Source organism: Podarcis bocagei (genome assembly GCF_964188305.1).
Source record: "Podarcis bocagei genome assembly, chromosome: 5".
NCBI lineage: Eukaryota > Metazoa > Chordata > Lepidosauria > Squamata > Lacertidae > Podarcis > Podarcis bocagei.
In genome coordinates, this window is record NC_138129.1 from 100,029,278 (window position 1) to 100,046,599 (window position 17,322).

The window sequence follows — 17,322 nt, forward strand, 5'->3', positions numbered from 1 at the left end:
TGCACAAATGGCATTCTTAGAAGGGTGTTGTGGGTTGAGATTGGTGCTGGGTCACTGCTGAGACAAGAGTCTTAAATATGTAGAGCCCAAGCTGGTTGGTTGACACTTCATTTTGTGTGTGTTTTTAAAGATGCCTCTTTTCTGTCTTTTACAGTTCCCCTCATCCTCAAATACCACACTTGACTTGCTGGTGGATATTGTGGTGGCTTCAGGATGACAGCAGAGGAGGCAGCTGTGTGACTTCTGTGGAACATCATATGTATATAGCTTTGAAGTGTGTCCCCCCTTCTCCCTTGGAGGCGCCAGACTAGCTCCAGAAAGAGCATTCGGAGGATCCAGGAAACCATCCTTTTCAGCCAAGAACTCATTCTGGTGTCAATATCTAACCCAAACCCCCCATTGTTGTTCCCTGGAAGGAAGCTGAGTTTGGAGTCAGATACTTATTGCTAACTGGTAATGATGTTATTTATAATTTACAGAATTTCTTATTACTTCTGACAGAGGACAATGGAGGAAGAATAAGGGAGGGATGCAGTGTATAAACTCTATATCATTGTTTAGAGACATATTTAGATGAATAACTGTGAAGATGCCACTTTCTCATATTTAAAAAAACCACGATTTTGCAAGGAGACTTTCTGTACTTGTTAAGGGACCCAGAAGCTCCATGTTCTCGCTGTTGCTTATGGATGTGACATAAAAGCATTCCAGTAAAAAAACTATTTTTAACTGTAACTATGTAGCTCCTAGTAAATTATTGAAGAAAAGGAAATACTGTTTACTTGAATGAAGACACACAAAAGAAAAGGAGACACCTTTGGGTCTGTGCAAGTGCAACCCAAACCATGCATGTGTTTTGCTGCCAAATAATTAAGAGTAAGCAAGTTTACATGCCTCCTTTTAAAAAAAGGGGTCAGGCTGTTTATGTTTCAACCATTTTTAGGGGGAAAAATAAGTCTCCTACCTATACCTTAGTTAGTATACTTGGCTAGTCAGATGCAAGTAAGTTCAGGTTAAGAATATGTGAGGAGGTTCACATTTAAACTTCATTCACCCTACATCTGGTCTGACTTTTTACCAAAACGTGAGGAGCAGCTTTGAGACTTCCAGGGACTTCAAGTTTTTCTTTTCGTTTTAGGCACAGGACAACTGCACCAAAATGACTACATAAAGACAGGTTATAAATTATGTTACTATAACATAATAAGTGTCTGTTCACATCTACTCCTCTGGGTATTTATTTATTTATTTATTTGAATAGATATAGATACAGATATAGATAATATAGTTGCACATACACACGCACACTACTTCATTATAAAATGCACCCACACCCATCCTACCTGGTAGTATTAGTACCTCCCTGCCAATGATGCGGGTGCAAGGCAGTGGGGAGCAGCAGCAAGATGTGGCGATGGCGCTGCGTGTGTCACACCACAGACTAGCCTGCTGCCCTCAGGTGCCCTGGTATGTTCAATGTTTCCAGACCCAGAATCCACTTTTAACCCGAACGTGCATTTGAGGACCAATTTGCATGGGGGTGGTGCTCCTGTTGTGGCCCCCCTTGGGTCAGGCTTCAGCCCACCAGATGCAAGATCAGGGCAGCAGATGATGATACATTGCCAATGTTAGTCAGAGTCATCAGTTAGTGCAGGAGCAAAAAGGGAGGGATACCATTGCCTAGGACAGGGCAGCTTAGGTTTAACTAAGATCAGACTAAGCAGGGCTTCTGGCTTTAAGACAGGTGAGGTACGGAGGCTGAGCTTTTTGTTCAGTCTTCAGCCTTTTTTCAACAATGCACTTACAACATTTTAAATTACTAGCTTGAATTCCAGGGGACTGAATACCCGTGAAATAAAGCAGGGTGAAGAAAAGAACCATGCCTTCTCTTTGAGGAACTACTTGAGACTGGTTCTTTATGTGGTGACACTTCTTTTCAATATTATTTGCATTTCTAGGCAAAAGCTACAGATTGCATTTTAGCTGGCTGAAGAAGAGCCTTTGTTAAACAAATGTTTGCTGCAAGTTGAGTCTGTGCGTGCCTATGCAGCCTAAGCACAGAACTAAGCACAACTAAGTTCAGTAACACCTTTTTCCAAGTAAGCGTGCATGGAACTTCAGTTTTAAAAACAATTGGTGTTAAAATATTTTTATATTTTTTACCGTTTTTCGCCAAAAGAAATTAGGCTAATGAATCGTTTTACCTTTTGATTTTTGTATCTTGCGGGCTGCTCTGCAAAAATGAGCTGTCACAGGGGCTTCTACACTACCTAGAGATTGGCAGTTTTGTGAGAATTCTCTGGGAGAGCTATTGTTATATTTATTAGTTGCTTTTCCACAAAGGTGAACTTCAAGCAACTTTAGAAACAAGCATTAGGAACAAGTGTAGAAACAAGAATGAAAGCAATGATAATATGTACAAAAGAGCAGATTCAGCTCAGCCCACTCCACAAAAAATTAGCAGAAAAAATGAAGCCCCAAAGCCTGGTTTTTGCCTGACATTAAAAACAGTGATGTTGCCAGGCATGTTTACCTGGAGAGAGCATTCTCGAAATGGGGAGTCACCACTGAAAAGGCCTGTTCCCATGTGACCACCTTCTTGCCTTTCCTGGCCGAGAGGTTAGTATTGCAAACTGTTTAAGGGGAAGGAGTACAAATCTCAGGACCTGGGTGGCAGCCTATTTTCTGCTTGACTTAAGAGCATTAGCTGTTTGGTCCGCCCTCTGATGCCATTCACCAGGCCCCACACCAAGGCACCTGCACATGGGGCTGAGCTTCAGGAAAGCTGCCAACTCAAGCTGGGACAGTTGTACAAAAGGTGGAGCATTGTTTCCACTGGCCTTTGAAACACTTGTTGTTGAGTGGTAATTTGTACTTGCAGTCTTAAAAGAAGAAGAAATAAAACCACCCATTTTGGCGTAAGTAGTACAGTCTCCAGGTAGCACAGCATGACCCAATTCTGGCTTTCTACTGAGAAAAAAAATCTGGTTTAAGTGGAATTAACTTCCAAGCACAACTGTAACTTGAGGACTTTGTCACCTTTTTGCTTTTTAAAATTGAAATTCTGAAGCCAAATGTGCAAATAATTTCACTATGAAGAGGAAACAGTAATTAGTAGTGGAGTGTTTCAAATCCTTCCTATTGTGCATATGAATATTGTGTATATTATTGTGCATATTGTGCATAGGGAATCAGGCAACAGTCTGTTTTCCCAAGTACAGTACAGATGAACAGAAGTTAGAAAAAGAAGAGAAGTCACATCGATCCTCTTTGTGGGTTTCTATAGCTGAAATTTGTTCTCTATACTAAATCCTAGAAAAGAAATATTGCCCCTGTATTTTGCAGGCAATAAGTATAGAGAGATTAACACGCCTGCAAATAACAATAATGCAAAATGTTGTTTATGTAATTATTTATTTTTGGAGCTGGTTTTACATTCTGAATTTGTCTTCTGTCAATGAGCTATACTTTCAGTTATACTAAGATCTGATGTAACAAAGTCGTTTTAAAAATGTGAAGCTGTTCACACTCTCCACACCGCGTGATTTTATCAGCTGGTGTGGGGTGACTTCAGCCCTGCTTTCTGCAGGGATTGGCTGTGTGGTCAAGTTGTTCTCCATGGGGAAGTTGGTTGCACAGCCCATTCAGCCGCTTCTCCACTGTCCCCACACTTGATGCCACCTGTTATGTCAGGTGTAGGGCAGGCGGGTATAGTTTGGGGAAAGCAGCCTTGTGGGCCAAGATAGGGTGGGCCTGGCTAAATGTGGCCCAGGACTGAAAGTTCCCCAGTGCTTCTCTAAACCCCTCATAGTTTGTTCCCTCTAAATGCAAAAGCCCTTGGTTCTTTACTTTTTCCTCTTTGGGAAAGAGTGGCATAATAGTATTGCAATCCAGTCCGTGGCCTGTTGACACTCCCTCCATGGGAGCATATCAGTCTGAATAGTGTCCAGTATTGTTCACTCTGGCTGGCAGAAGCCCTCCAAGGTCTCCAGACACGGGTCTTTCCCAGCCTTCCTACCGGGGCCTCCAGGGATTGAGCCTGGAACTATCCTACCTGCTCCATGCATGAGCTTGGCCACTGAGCCACGGCCATCGCTTTGCCTTGGACAAGTGCTGTGTGGCAGATCATATCCCCAGTAAAGGACTGGTGTGAAAACAGCCAAGTCCTGTCCATTTCTGAAAGGGAAAGAGAGAAATAATAAATGATTATTCTGTGCACTGCTGTAATTTCTATAATTTGGTATTCTTGTGATCAGAATACTGAGTAGCAAAAAGATAACAGTGAAACGCTGCTAAAGATACAATCATATATATATGGCAGATTATGTTTGTGAGTGTGTATGAGTGAATGAATGAGAGAAAGAGAATGAGAAGCTTCTCATTTATTGGATGTCATTCCTGGTTTCTGCTACTGATTTTAGCAAATGGGGACTTGCAGGTTTGGCTATAAATTAACAATAAACTTTCTGTGATACCATTTACTGATGTGACGTGAGTGTGGCAAGAACTTGAATTTTTTGTGGATAATCTTCTTGAAAACATTGGTGCATCACGCATGGAGTGTGTTGTGTAGGTGATTATTTACATGGTATGTAGCAAGCAGTGTCTGGTTAGGGAGCTGTGGAGGTTATAGGAGAAGGCAAAAACAGCATTTTAGGCTAGTGTGGTAGACTAGCAGACTGCAGCCTTTGGGATGGATGGGATTTCTAGGGAAATATCTGGAATTCCAAGTGGCTCAGAATAAAGCATGTCAGGCCTTGCATTCAACATCCCTGAATAGCTTTCATTCAGTTGAGGATGCAACTCAGGCCCCAAAGCTTTGAGGCTTGGCAGGTACAGTAGTTACACTGGGCCCCCGACGGCATGGCCCGCTGGGTCCAGGGCCCTTATGTTAGCAGGAACTAGATTTTGAATTGGGAACTAATAATAATAATAGTTGAATTTATATATTGCCCTATACCTGGAGGTCTCAGGGCAGTTCACAGAACAAAATCAAAATATAAAACCACAAAAGATACAATAAAAATAAAAACAACCCAATAACACCCCCCCCCCCGGAGATATTTTAAAAGGGCATAGGATGTCAATCAAATCAACCAAAGGTCAGGTTAAAAAGGAACGTTTTTGCCTGGTGCCTAAAGGTGTATAATGAAGGTGCCAGGCAAACCTCCCTGGGGAGAGCATTCCACAGATGGGGAGCCACTGCAGAGAAGGCCCTGTTCTTGTGTTGCCACCCTCCGGACCTCTCGAGGAGCAGGCACACAAAGAAGGGCCTCAGAAGATCATCTCAGGGTCCAGGTAGGTTCATATGGAAAGAAGCAGTCTTTGAGGTATTGCAGTCCTGTCTTCCCTGCCACTAGGGAGGCTCCATAATGAGCTCTTACCAGTGTTTGGTTGCATTCATTTGGAACTTTCCTCCACTTGCATTCAAGCCGTCTCCCAGCTTGTTTCCTCGCCCTAAGCTCTGGAGTATACCGGGGGCCAGTCGGGCTCCACCAAGTTGGTGAGAGTGCTCAGGGGCAAACATCCAGATGTTCCAGAGGTCCCAGAACCATTTGGAATCCCACTGGATCCATCAGCCTCCAAGGGAGGACATTCCCAGTAGGTCCCCCGTCTCTGCGGAGGGGAAAAGGTGCCAACAGCCTAAATCTCAATGGGCTTTAGGAACAGAATTTAGGAACATTCTTCCTTTCACTGAATAGCAATATTTAGAGTGCCTTCAGACTGTCACTATTTTGCAGGAGGGATTCAAGTGCATGTTGGAACTTTAGACTTGAACATTTAAAGTGAGTTAAGTGCCTGTCACCCTAGTGCAATAAATCCATGGGGTGACCAGGGATGGGGAGCCACAATTTTTTGCAGTTTGCAAAGTGGCAGGGAAGTACATTGAAAAATGTGGGATGAACAGTTAACTTATGGGAAGATGTGTAAACACCCTGGAAAACAATGAAATTTAGGGTATGCAAACAGCAGCTTGAAATACAGCAAAGCCTTTGCCCCCCCCCCAACCTGCCCACTGCACTTTGCAATACTGTCCTCATCAGAGGGGTGTGAGGGCTTCTTCAGCTGACACATAAGACCTTTTGGGTTTCCCTTCCCCTGCAACCCACCCCTAGTCAGGAAGCGGTCATCTGCTCTGACTGTCTCAAACCTTGTTCAGGTACAAAGTGAATGCAGCTAAAAATATTTAGTTGGATTGTAGCTGGGTTGAGGAAAAAATGCATCTAAAGGCAGATTTTCCTCAAGAAACTACAGGATGGATATGGATTGTGGCTAACATCATACATATGCAGTTTCAAAAACTAGAAGAGGGAGCACACTGGATGTGGAGTAGGCAATAATGTGTGTATACCCTTAGGCTCTGTAAGGAGTGAGTGAACAAAACATCCGTGCCTCACATTCCAGACTAAATCATGAGTGGGCATAACGCTTAACATAATATTTTGTAGTACTTATTTCCATAATAACACATTTCTAAATGGTTTAATGGTTGCATATTTATGGTGTAGAATCCCAACTATCTTTGGCAGGCAAACTTTTAAAACTTCACTGCTCCAGAGCAATTGCTTCCCTGACCCTGAACTTGCCCCACTGCCGGATGCACAGACTCATAAAGCCATGCCCTCCGCAGACACACACGGGCGGCAGATCTGCCTCTACGCATTTTGTATGTGTTGAGGATAAGGATCCCAAGAATGGGCACTGGGTTCATATTCCCATGGAATCGTAAATGAAACACGATCCCTTTAAGAGAGTTGATTCCCATTAAGTCTGTGCTGCTGCTGCCGCTGTAGCTTCTGGCAAAGCGACCCTCGCCTGCACCTCCCTGGTTCTCAGCTGTATAAAATTGAGGTCACTAGGAGCTCAGTTTCAGAACAAGCGAGTGAGAGCTGGTGAATGCTACTTGCACACTGCGCTTCTCAGGAAGGCTGTGTGGGCTTAAAGAGGCAGCAGTGAAGCCATGAAGGAGCTGGTGACTTGGTTGCTCTCAGCTTGGATGGTATGGGAAGCAGTCGGGAGCACTGCACGCCTCCACAAAGCAAACAACCAGGATGGCAGATGCATCTATTCCTTCACAGTCCCCAGTGCAAATGAAGCCAGCTGCACTGACCCTGGGGAAGTGATGGCCCTTATCAGGGATCTCCAGAGGGAAAGCAACAGCCAGCACCTGGAACTGGAGTCCTCCAAAGCAAGGCTCAGTCTCCTGGAGACCCTGGTCAGCCAGCTGCATGGAAAGCAAGCAGCCAGGAGTTCCTCCTTCTCTGTGGTGAGTTTGCTTCAAAAAGAGGTAGAGAGTCTGAAGAGAGAACAAGCCCAGAGGGACGCACAGGTCAGCAGGTTGGAGTACACCATCAGCAACCTGCTCCAAGACAAGTCTGACTTGCAAGAGGATAAGAAGTGGCTGGAGGAAGAGAGGAATGAGCTGGGAAGGAGGTTGGAGAACACCATGCGGGAGGTGGAGCAGCTGAGAGCCAGACACTGTCCCCAGGCTGGAGAGGCACCCAGCAGGGACTCCCTTCAAGGTACTGTAGAAATTAAAGCCCCCCCCCCCGCTCAGTCACCCTTTTTTCCTAAATCAAAATGCATGTCTTTTAGCCTTTCCTCATAGGAAGGAAGGAAGCTTCAAATCCTTCGTAATTTTAATTGACCTTTCCCAACTGCAGTGGGATGCCATTTTGTGAGCTGGAGGGGAGGGGAGGGAACCAGGCCTGCCTAGCCTCAATCGCATTTCATCTGAGGTTTTTATGGCATGTCGTTTTGTGTTCAATCTGTTTCTCAACTCTTCCTGAGCCTCTGCAGTCAGACCTCCTGGTCTAGTCCTGGATGGAGTATGTTTACTGCAATGACAGACATCTATACAAAATGTGAGTGATGGTTACTTAGAGATGAGAAATCGTGGGGCCTAGGTTCTTCTCGCCCGTGCCTGGCACAGAGCCAGGCCCTTCCCACTTGTCTCCACTTCTTTCAACAGACGAAGTGCCAGGGAGCATCAATGAACATTCCCATGTTCCTGCAAGCAGCGTGTCACCCTGTTGGTGCTGCTAAATGCCCTGTGATTTGCAGAAAGGCCCATCCCATTGAGACATGTTCCCCAGTGGTGGAGTAATCCATGGGTGACCTCAAGAAGGTATCTGAATGAGGCTAAATGGTTCTCACGGGCCCCTTTCCAGGTTTGCTTAGCACAGAGCTGCTTAGCACAAGGCTGGGCTTTTTACAGGCCTTTGCACTGTTGCCCCTATCACAGGGTGGCAGAAATAGGGGGGTGGGGTGGAATGAATATAGAAGCTGGGATCTGGTGTCTGTCAGGGAATATTTTTAGAGTGGGATGCCTCCGGAGCAAAAGTAGAGCATCATTAGCATTTCAGGACATATCATATCAGTCAGCAAGCTGGAATATAATTATGCTACTCATGAGCAACAGTTTCCATCAAGGTAGTGGGGGGTCAGGCCAAAAAGCGTATGGCTCCTTGGAGGAAGGGTACCTTAGATTAGGAGACCTGCCAATGACTACAGAAAGAAAAGAGAGGCCCAGCTAGCCTTTTTGTTTGGTTCTGGGGGTAGTTTCCAGAAGAGCAGGTAGCTCAGTGAGACTCTTAATTTCAGGGTTGTGGGTTTGAGCCCGCATTGCAGGGGGGTTAGACTAGATGACCCTTGTGATCCCTTCCAATGCTACACTTCTATTTTTTATTATTTGGGGTCAAGGGGATAACTGAAATTTCAATGAAACCACTGGAACTTCAACCGATGCTGGTTTTGTTTAATTGAAGTCAAAAATGAATGGAATCTCTAATAAGGGATTTATAAATAGCAGAAAAAATTGCAAGGGGGCACAAAGACACAAGAGGGAGGGAGGGAGGGAGGGAGGGAGGGAGGGAGAGAGAGAGGGAGAGAGCGAGAGAGAGAGAGATGAAGTACATCTGAGCACATTTGGAGAGTGGCTGGTATCCAATGCCCTCACTATATGAGCACAAGGATTTATGCACTAACAAAAAAATTAATGCTATGTTGGACACAAGCTTAAAATTTCATCAACACCAAGTGGCCTTTCTGAGCTTCCACATTTCAGGAAGCAGCAAGGCTTCACCTCTCCTTTTTCTTACCTTGGCTGTAAGAAATAAATTGGTTGCTTGAACCCACTGCTAGTCCCTTTAAAGTGGAGAAAGACTGCTTTAAATGAATCTGGCCAAGGAAAGTGATAGGACACTATTGTTTGATTCAATGCCTCACAAATCAGAAGCAATGTTCAGTAAATAGCTGACATAATTTAATCTCCCCTTGAATAACTTTAGTGACCCACAAGGACTTTTGACTGCTCAGAGAACTTCTCTTCCCTTCTCTCTCCTCTCCTCCCCCAGCCCTGTAGGCCTATAGCTGGAGGGGGGCTAAGGGGGGCTGCTCCCCTAAATTTTCTCTTTGTTTCCTATATTCTGTACACGCAATGTTATCATCAGGAAAGCCTTTGTTTCAAAGCTCCTTCATGGCAGACTCCTCCTTTCCGTCCCCTTGGCCTTCAGGATGTTCATTTTTCTTCTTGCTCTCTCCTTCCCTGCTTTCCTCTGCAGAGTCCCAGGGGAACACAGACACTCTGGACTACCAGGAGCTCAAATCGGAGCTGGTGGAGGTTCCTGCACCCCACCTCTTTCAGGGAAGCCCCTCGCCTGGCCTCCCCAGCGCAGAGGGGGAAGAATCAGGTACAGAGCTCTCTTGGGCAGGGGCTGGTTTCCCTGGCTTTGCTCAATGCTGCTCCTGCCCATCTTTGTAGCACTAGTGAAAGAATCTCGCCCAAAACACCTTGTTTGGGACAGCCTCCCTTTCAGCTTTCAGCTTTCCACCAGTCCAAAGTGAAACTCTCCCTTGTCAGTTTGCCCCTTCAGAAGTGCCAGCTAGTCCTGAAAAACCACCTCTGACTGCCAGACTCCCATATATTACCTGTTTCCTTCCTTTGTAAACAAACCTGGCCTGTGTGTGGAACACTACATGAAACCCAAAATCAGAGTCAGCATCGATTTTGAGTCTCCTTAGAAAGTTGGAGAACACATAGCCAGAAAATAATTATGGCTATTCTTCATCAGAACGAAATGTTGAAATGTTACACCCATTTAAGAACAAGAACAAGAAAGCTGATATACAAAGTCCCAAACCAATTTTTTGTGGGGGAAGTGGAAGCAAAATTGAAGGATATTCACTAAATTAGAGGCAGCCACCTCCAACTGACACCACTACAAATTTATTCAGAACTTTTAAAATGAAAAGGTTTTGATTTTGAGAGACAGCTTTCTCATGCTGTTTCAAAACCTAGGGGAACTTATCTCTTATTCCTCATTCTCTATCCCATTGCTAAGTAGAATAATCAGCGGCAAGAGGCAGAAATTCCCAGATTCAGCTTTTCCCAACTCTCTAATTATTATTTTTTGTATTTTTGGGGGATTTATATCCAGGCTTTTGCATACATTTTTAAGTAGCAGGAATGAGAAAGAGGCCTTGGAAAGCTGCTGGCCGTGAAAGTAGAATATATATATTTTTTAAAACCAGTATTTGTTTTTGAAATATACTCAGAGTCGCAAAGTGATTTCGTGCTCTTTATTCAGCTCATAGTGGTGAGGAGGAATGAATGGAAGTCCCCTCAAAGTATCTGCTTTATATACATTATTTACACAATGGGCTGCACATGATTGGTCAATTCTGGAATTCTACTGTAAGCCAATCAGGTTGTGGATTCACTTATATCTGGAGCATGATTGGGTGGTTCCTGCCAACCAATCATACTGCTGCATTGTTCTTGGACCAATCAGACTGCTGCATTCTGAATCCTATTGTTCTAGGACCAATCAGACTGCTGCAGTTTGGATCCTAGTCAACTCAGTACATAACAGTTTTAATGATGTTTAAACATGGAGATTCTTGAAATATTAAGCCATAGATAACCCACCCAGCTTGGTCTAAGGCAACTATAGACATCCATTCATGCTCTCCACTGGTAAAAAGATGACTGCCTTCCAGGTTAGAGTGATCACCTGTGGATGCCGTCTGGTACAGAGGCACAGCCAGAGGTTGGCAAAATGCTCTCTTTGTGGGTCTGGCCCCCAAGCTATAGTTGGGGCAGAATTCTTCAGCCCAATTACCAAGAGGAGTGAGGCCTTGTCAGCATAACACCCAGCTGGCTCAGAGCTCTGCACTGGTTACCGATTTGCTGCTGGGCCAAGTTCAAGGTGGTATTCGCATATAAAGCCCTTGAATGCTAAGGGAGCAGTTTACCTACGAGATTAACTTCCCCCACATGCTCCCACTTGACGGCTTCGATCAGTGGAATTGACACGTAGCACCTCTTCCCCATTGGTAAGAATGTGATTGTTGAGTGTGGCAGCACCTGCACTTTGGAACCCCCTTCCTACAACATTCCTGTTAGAGAAGCCTACTCAGATGCTTAGAAAGTTGAGGTAATTTTAATCTGTTTTAGTGTTTTAACTTTTGTATGATTTAAAGTAGGGTTGTAAGCTTCCTTGATTTTTTATTTTTTACAATCAAGTGGTGTATAGATTTTATGAAGCAAGCAAACAAATGTATAAAATGCCTTTGGATTGGGGCACACTGTAAAATAGCATATTTGAAGAGTAGTCCCCCTCCCCCCCCCAATCTCAAGTTCAAATTCTGCCGTAGTGTGAAGTAACTGGCTTACTTATTTCCTGGAACAGGCTGTGGAGTGCTCATATCGGTTGGTGAACCAGTGACCTTCCGCAGGGCAGAGACCATTGCTGGCAAGTATGGCGTGTGGATGAGGGACCCAGAAGCCATCTCTCCCTACAGCCGAGAGACAACTTGGAGAGTTGATACTGTTGGTTCGGATGTCCGCCAAGTCTTTGAGTACAACAATGTGGATCAGTTCACCAAAGGCCACCCTTCCAAAGTACATGTGCTGCCCCGATCCATGGAGAGCACTGGAGCTGTTGTTTATCGGGGTTCCCTCTACTTTCAGATGCGCAAGTCTAGAATAATGGCAAAATATGACCTGAAGACAGAAGTTATTACGGTCCAAAAGGAGCTACCCAATGCTGGCTACCACGGACAGTTTCCCTACTCATGGGGTGGATATACAGACATTGACTTTGCAGTTGATGAGATGGGGCTGTGGGTAATTTACAGCACTGAAAACGTAAAGGGGGCCATTGTGCTTTCTAAACTGGACCCAGAGACCATAGAGATTGAACAAACATGGGAAACCAACATCCGCAAGCAGTCAGTGGCAAACGCCTTCATGATTTGTGGCTCCTTGTACACCATCAGCAGCTACTCATCCCCTGAGGCCACTGTGAATTTCATCTACTCCACTAAGACAGGAACGAGTGCACCACTGAACATCCGCTTTGAGAACCGCTACAGATACAGCAGCATGGTAGATTACAATCCCACAGAAAGAAAACTCTTGGCTTGGGACAACTTCAATATGGTTGCCTATGATATCAAGCTTTCCAAGATGTGATCTACTTGGGGAGAGTGGGAAGATGCCACCTGCCAGCGAGGCTCATTTCCAAGGGAAGCTTGGAGCAGGAAGTCCACATAGCCACCATTACTTTGACTAGTTGCAATATGGGGCACACAAATCATGCCAAAGTTCTCCTGACCAAGCTCTACTGAGGGAGCAGGAGCTGTGTGCAAGCTCACCCCTGTGCTTAGTGGCTGTGCTCTTGTGCAGCTGCTATGTATTTCAGTGGAGTTTAGGAAGGAGAACTTCCCATGGATTGTACCCCAGTTCACTGCCCTTAATGGGCAGCCACTGCCATTTGCTCCAAATGTCTCTGCACAGTGTAGTCTTTCCTAATTAGACCTGGAACACAAATGCTTGCAGCCTTCAAAATGACACAGACCCATTGCCTCTGGAGCTCTTTTCTTAGCCTGGCCATAGAATTCAGCACTGTTGGTTGACAAGTAGGACTGAAGTAATCTCTTTCGCTCTCTTCTGTGGACCTGACAATGGTGCATTCATTACATAAGTGTAAAGTTGCCGTTATTATATTTGGCTTCATTGTAAAGCCCAGCTTGCCTATAACAGCCTGGTGGCTGCCTCTTCACTGCAGAGAACTTAGCACCACTTTGTGGTGGGGAAAGGGGCTGCTTAACCCTTTCTCGCCCACTTCTTTTTGCCTGAAGCTTGTCTTAAACTGCTTCCTCCTGGCAGGTCAAAGTTCCAGGTTGAAGTTTTCTGTGTGTGTTAGAAACAAACAGGGGTCCAGTGTACTGGTGTAGTAAAAGCAATTGAGAGACATTTCAGAGGAGTAGAATTTGTCAGAATTATAAATCTAAGAAGTGCAGTAAGTGAATAAAAATTCAGAGCAGTCCCTGCCTGCAGGCTTGCAGTCTAAATTCCATTTAGGCTCTGCAAGGTCTGTTGAGGCTGTGGAACCTGTGACCCTCTAGATGTTTTTGGACATGCAGCTCCTATCATCCCTGATGGTCAGGGCTGGGGACAGGAAGAGGTCAGCAACAAAACAATAAATCATCCGAGGCCAGTGAAGGAAACAAACCACAGCTCTTGCCCAGTGGTCTCGGCAACTCTTTCTAGGAGGTCAGTTGCGAGGACTGAAGGTCCCTGCCTTCCCAGTGCCCACCAGGACTTCTCATCTCCAGGGTCTTTCCCACACAATGTCAGGCTGCATCTGCGCACCACGGCACCTCTTCTCTGCCTGTTTCATTTCTCTGTGTGTTCTCGGATACCAGGGGTGAAGGGAGCTGGTTGCAGCAGCAGCAGGAGGAGGAGACTCCTGTATAGAAGTCAATAAACAATTAACCCTCCAACCAGTCTTATCGGTGCAGTCATTTCTTTTCTGCAATGTTTCTTGAGGCACTCTATTTTGCTATACAGCCCTTTCCCCAAAAAACTAACGGGGTGTGCCTGGCACTGCCTGGGACTTTTTAGAAACAACAAAAAAGGTTCTTTTTAAATGGATAGTACAATTTGTGGTTTGAGACCCATAACAACAAAAATTGGGTAAAGTCACACCAAACTCACATTTCAGCCTGCAATATTAATTCAGAATGGCTCTTGGCATCCAGACATCAACATAGACACCTCCACCCCAACCTCAGGAACCCTCTTGCTGAGTTTGGCAATGATAACTAGAGTGCCAGTTGAACCTATGTCAAAAAATGTGCCAAGTCATGCCAAAGTGATGTTTTGGTTTGCCATCTTCATTCAAAGTCATGCCTAGCATCCAAATAATGACATAGTTTGACATCCCACCTTGGGAACTATTGCGTCAAATTTGGTGATGATATCCTAAGAGGCGTCTGAACGTATAGAGACCAAGCAAAAGGACAGACAAATCACTGAACTCTGTGGTGTATGTATGCTGTGAGTTGTACTTAGAATCATAGAGTTGGAATAGACCACAAGGGCCATTGAGTCAAATGCTTTGCATTTGAAGCCTGCTGGGGATCTGGTGGAAGCCTGTACTTTATGTATATAGTGAAACTGCCTTAATGCTTTGGACCTGTCAGTAAAGGACGGAACTGAGTGAAAAGTTGGAGTCTGACTGTATTTCTTCCAGCACAAGATGCACTGCCACGAACCTACACGCTTGGAGGGCTGCACACGTTTGGCACATGCCGTATGTCAACAGTGTGCACTGTACAGCCTGCTCTTGCCACTCTCTTGATACTCTGGCAGTTACTGTGCTGCTGTCCTGCATTTGACTTAACTAAGTGTCCCTGTGAAGACAGGAATGTTGTCTTCTTTGTGCCACATCACAGGTTTTGAAAGAAGCAGCTCCTTTCTACTAGGGGTGATGAGAGTTTTGCCATTTGTCCTTCTACTAATCTGCCCACACCATGTATTTACCACTCGCCTCCAATCCCTGATCTGCCTGGCAGCACCTATTTGCTCCTAGGCTCTTCTGAATCTCAGCATTCTCACTGCTCTAGGATATCTGACGCTTTCTTTAATGCCTATAGCAAGAGAGCATCAATATGCTTTTGTTCTGATGGAATTAACCTGGCAACACCTTCATAAAAACTAAGAGGGCTTATTACACAAGCGTGACATCATCAAGGACTCCTACTTATCCAATCAGATTGAAACACTGATGACAAATCCACACATAATGGATCAGGATGGACACCAGGCCTGCTCTGAAGCATCTCTGCTGAGGTTAATAGAATTTAACATCTGAACTACAGTGACGTGACGTGATGGTGGATTTAAAGGGCATCCAACAACAGTCCACCTGTGGCAGAATTTTGACACTGCAGTGAGTTGGGGGGTCAATTTGCAAGTGCATTTGTTTTAGGGGTGCCATATTTCAAAAAGTGAAAATCCGAACACTAAAGTTGTTGGCCTTTTTTGGGGTGTGTGTGTTGCAAAGCTGTTGAGCTTTGACTACAGTAAAGTGGTTCAGTCACGCAGCCTTCTGTTTAGTTTCTCTCTCTTTGTGTGTGCAGTGTGTTTGACCAAAGGCCCCATGGAAACAGGTTTTGAAGAGGGATTTGAAGGAAGAGAACAAGGGGACTTCTAGGCACAAGGGACAAAAGATCCTTGCAGATGTCTCAGGATGGAGCTGGATAAATTGTTTTGGATGAGAGGGTATGGAGAAAGGGGCAAGGGACAAATCCAGGGAGGGTCCTGAATACAAGGATGTGTCTGTACTGTGCCTGGTTTGAGAGATATCCTCAGCAGAAAGGCAGTTGGACATGATAATTGTATCCTACTCCGATTTGCTGTCTTTGGAGCAGGTGTTTTCTACTTACAGTAGTTAAGCATGTCTTTATTTACAGTAATCATAACCATCCATTTTAGGTTCTAAACTTCATTTAACAGGCAGATATGCCTATACTGTGAGAGGAGGCTGCAGATTTGGGGTGCCCTGAAATGGTCGAAATCACCCTGAGAGTCAAAGCCATGGCCTGCCAGAAGGACTCCTGTGCAGGTCTCCAGAAGCAGGGGCCACGCAGTGCAGGTTTACTTAGGTAGACTTAGGAGAGACAGCGTGGCACAGCAGAGGACAGGCTCTTGCACTGATGAAACAGGGGTTCAAATCCCGGGCTAGCTTGGCCAAATTTTAGTTAGTACCCAATCTGTAAAGTGAATTGACTAGCGTATTTGTGAGTGCAAATTCCAATAAGATAATTACCATATACACAGAAAATCTATAGAAATTGCTATAAAAACTAGCATGTGACTGTTCAGTACGCCAAACTGGGCAGGGTGTCTTGGCACTGGCCTAACTCAAGTAACACTTGTGTTTTGGCAAAGCAGCTAAGCTCAAGTTCCAGCCGCTTGAATGACTCGTTTCCCACTCCACAGGTCAGGCATCAATAGACTATCACCCAGCAGCACAGAGGGATGGATGTGAGATGTTTTTGCATGGCTCCATTAAGTCCCTGCTTTTCAGATGCCTCTCCTGCTTCCCCCAGAAATGTCCACAACTCATCCTCTCCTGAGCCAGGGGAACAACCCTGCAGATGCCAATGCCACTCTGCAACATTTCGCCAAGGTCTTCCATGCTGTCTCAGACAGGGCTGCATGCAGCAGCTCTCAGACAACTGGGTATTTTCCACCAATGACCAGAGCCTCATTAACCCAAGCTCTCCAGCCTGTGCACGAAGAAGTCGAAACATCACCTGTCCTGAAAGATGTCTCTGTTCTCCCCCATTGTGGCTTACATGCCGGATAGATGGGAGTGGCACACCACCTCTTGTAGGCAGCTGGGCTGCGCACTCCAAAGACCCTGTGTGCAAAGCAACTGATCTAGCAGAGCATCAGCCGACACCTGGAAGCTGCGCTGTCTACTCCCTTGATACAAGAAGTCTGAACCCCACATCCCAACATGGATGCTGTGCTCCTTCTCTTCCAATGCATTATATCATTTACTCATCACCTGTTTCCTCGAGCTATTTGCAAAATGAAGGTGGCCACCGATTCTCTAATAACGTGCCACCAGTTCTTGTTGCTGTGTATCCAAGGGAACAAGGTTCTCCACCTCATGTGGAACAGCTAGCCCAAATTGACCGGACTCCCACACCTGCTATTCCAGACAGCTACCTTGCCTTTTCTGGGTAATAGGAATGTGTGCCAAGTTTGAACAGGGCTGGCCTTTCCAGGGCATCATAAATTAATGGTCATTGCATTAGACCTCTTTCTTGGTCTTTTCATATTTCCTTCCTCTTTCTTCCTGTGACCTTGGCTTTTGTCATGCCTCTCTTTTGCTTTGTATGTCTGAGCAACATCACTGCAGAGATGGATTCTGGAGCTGCAGAATGCACCTCCTCTTACAATATAGGTGGGTGAGCTGACTTGCAATAGTAATTTCTTACAGCATTTATCATGGATAA

The 17,322-nt window shown here is 45.2% G+C and overlaps 2 protein-coding genes across 3 annotated transcripts in view; both read left to right on the forward strand.

The window, feature by feature from the left end:
• The window catches only part of VAMP4 (vesicle associated membrane protein 4), a 28,444-nt gene extending 27,501 nt beyond the window's left edge, over window positions 1–943 (forward strand). For both annotated transcript variants that reach the window (XM_081195652.1, XM_081195651.1), the window contains exon 8: window positions 155–943. In XM_081195652.1, coding sequence (XP_081051778.1) covers window positions 155–183 — 29 coding nt within the window. In that variant the 3' untranslated portion in view covers window positions 184–943. The remainder of the gene's footprint in view (window positions 1–154) is intronic.
• A 4,476-nt stretch (window positions 944–5,419) lies between these two features.
• MYOC (myocilin) lies at window positions 5,420–17,122 on the forward strand. The gene is made up of 5 exons (XM_081195641.1): window positions 5,420–7,523; window positions 9,564–9,692; window positions 11,694–14,354; window positions 14,400–15,242; window positions 16,295–17,122. The coding sequence occupies exons 1-3, from the start codon at window positions 6,962–6,964 to the stop codon at window positions 12,476–12,478; spliced, it is 1,476 nt and encodes a 491-aa protein (XP_081051767.1). The 5' UTR covers window positions 5,420–6,961; the 3' UTR covers window positions 12,479–14,354; window positions 14,400–15,242; window positions 16,295–17,122.
• The last annotated feature ends 200 nt before the right edge of the window (window positions 17,123–17,322 follow it).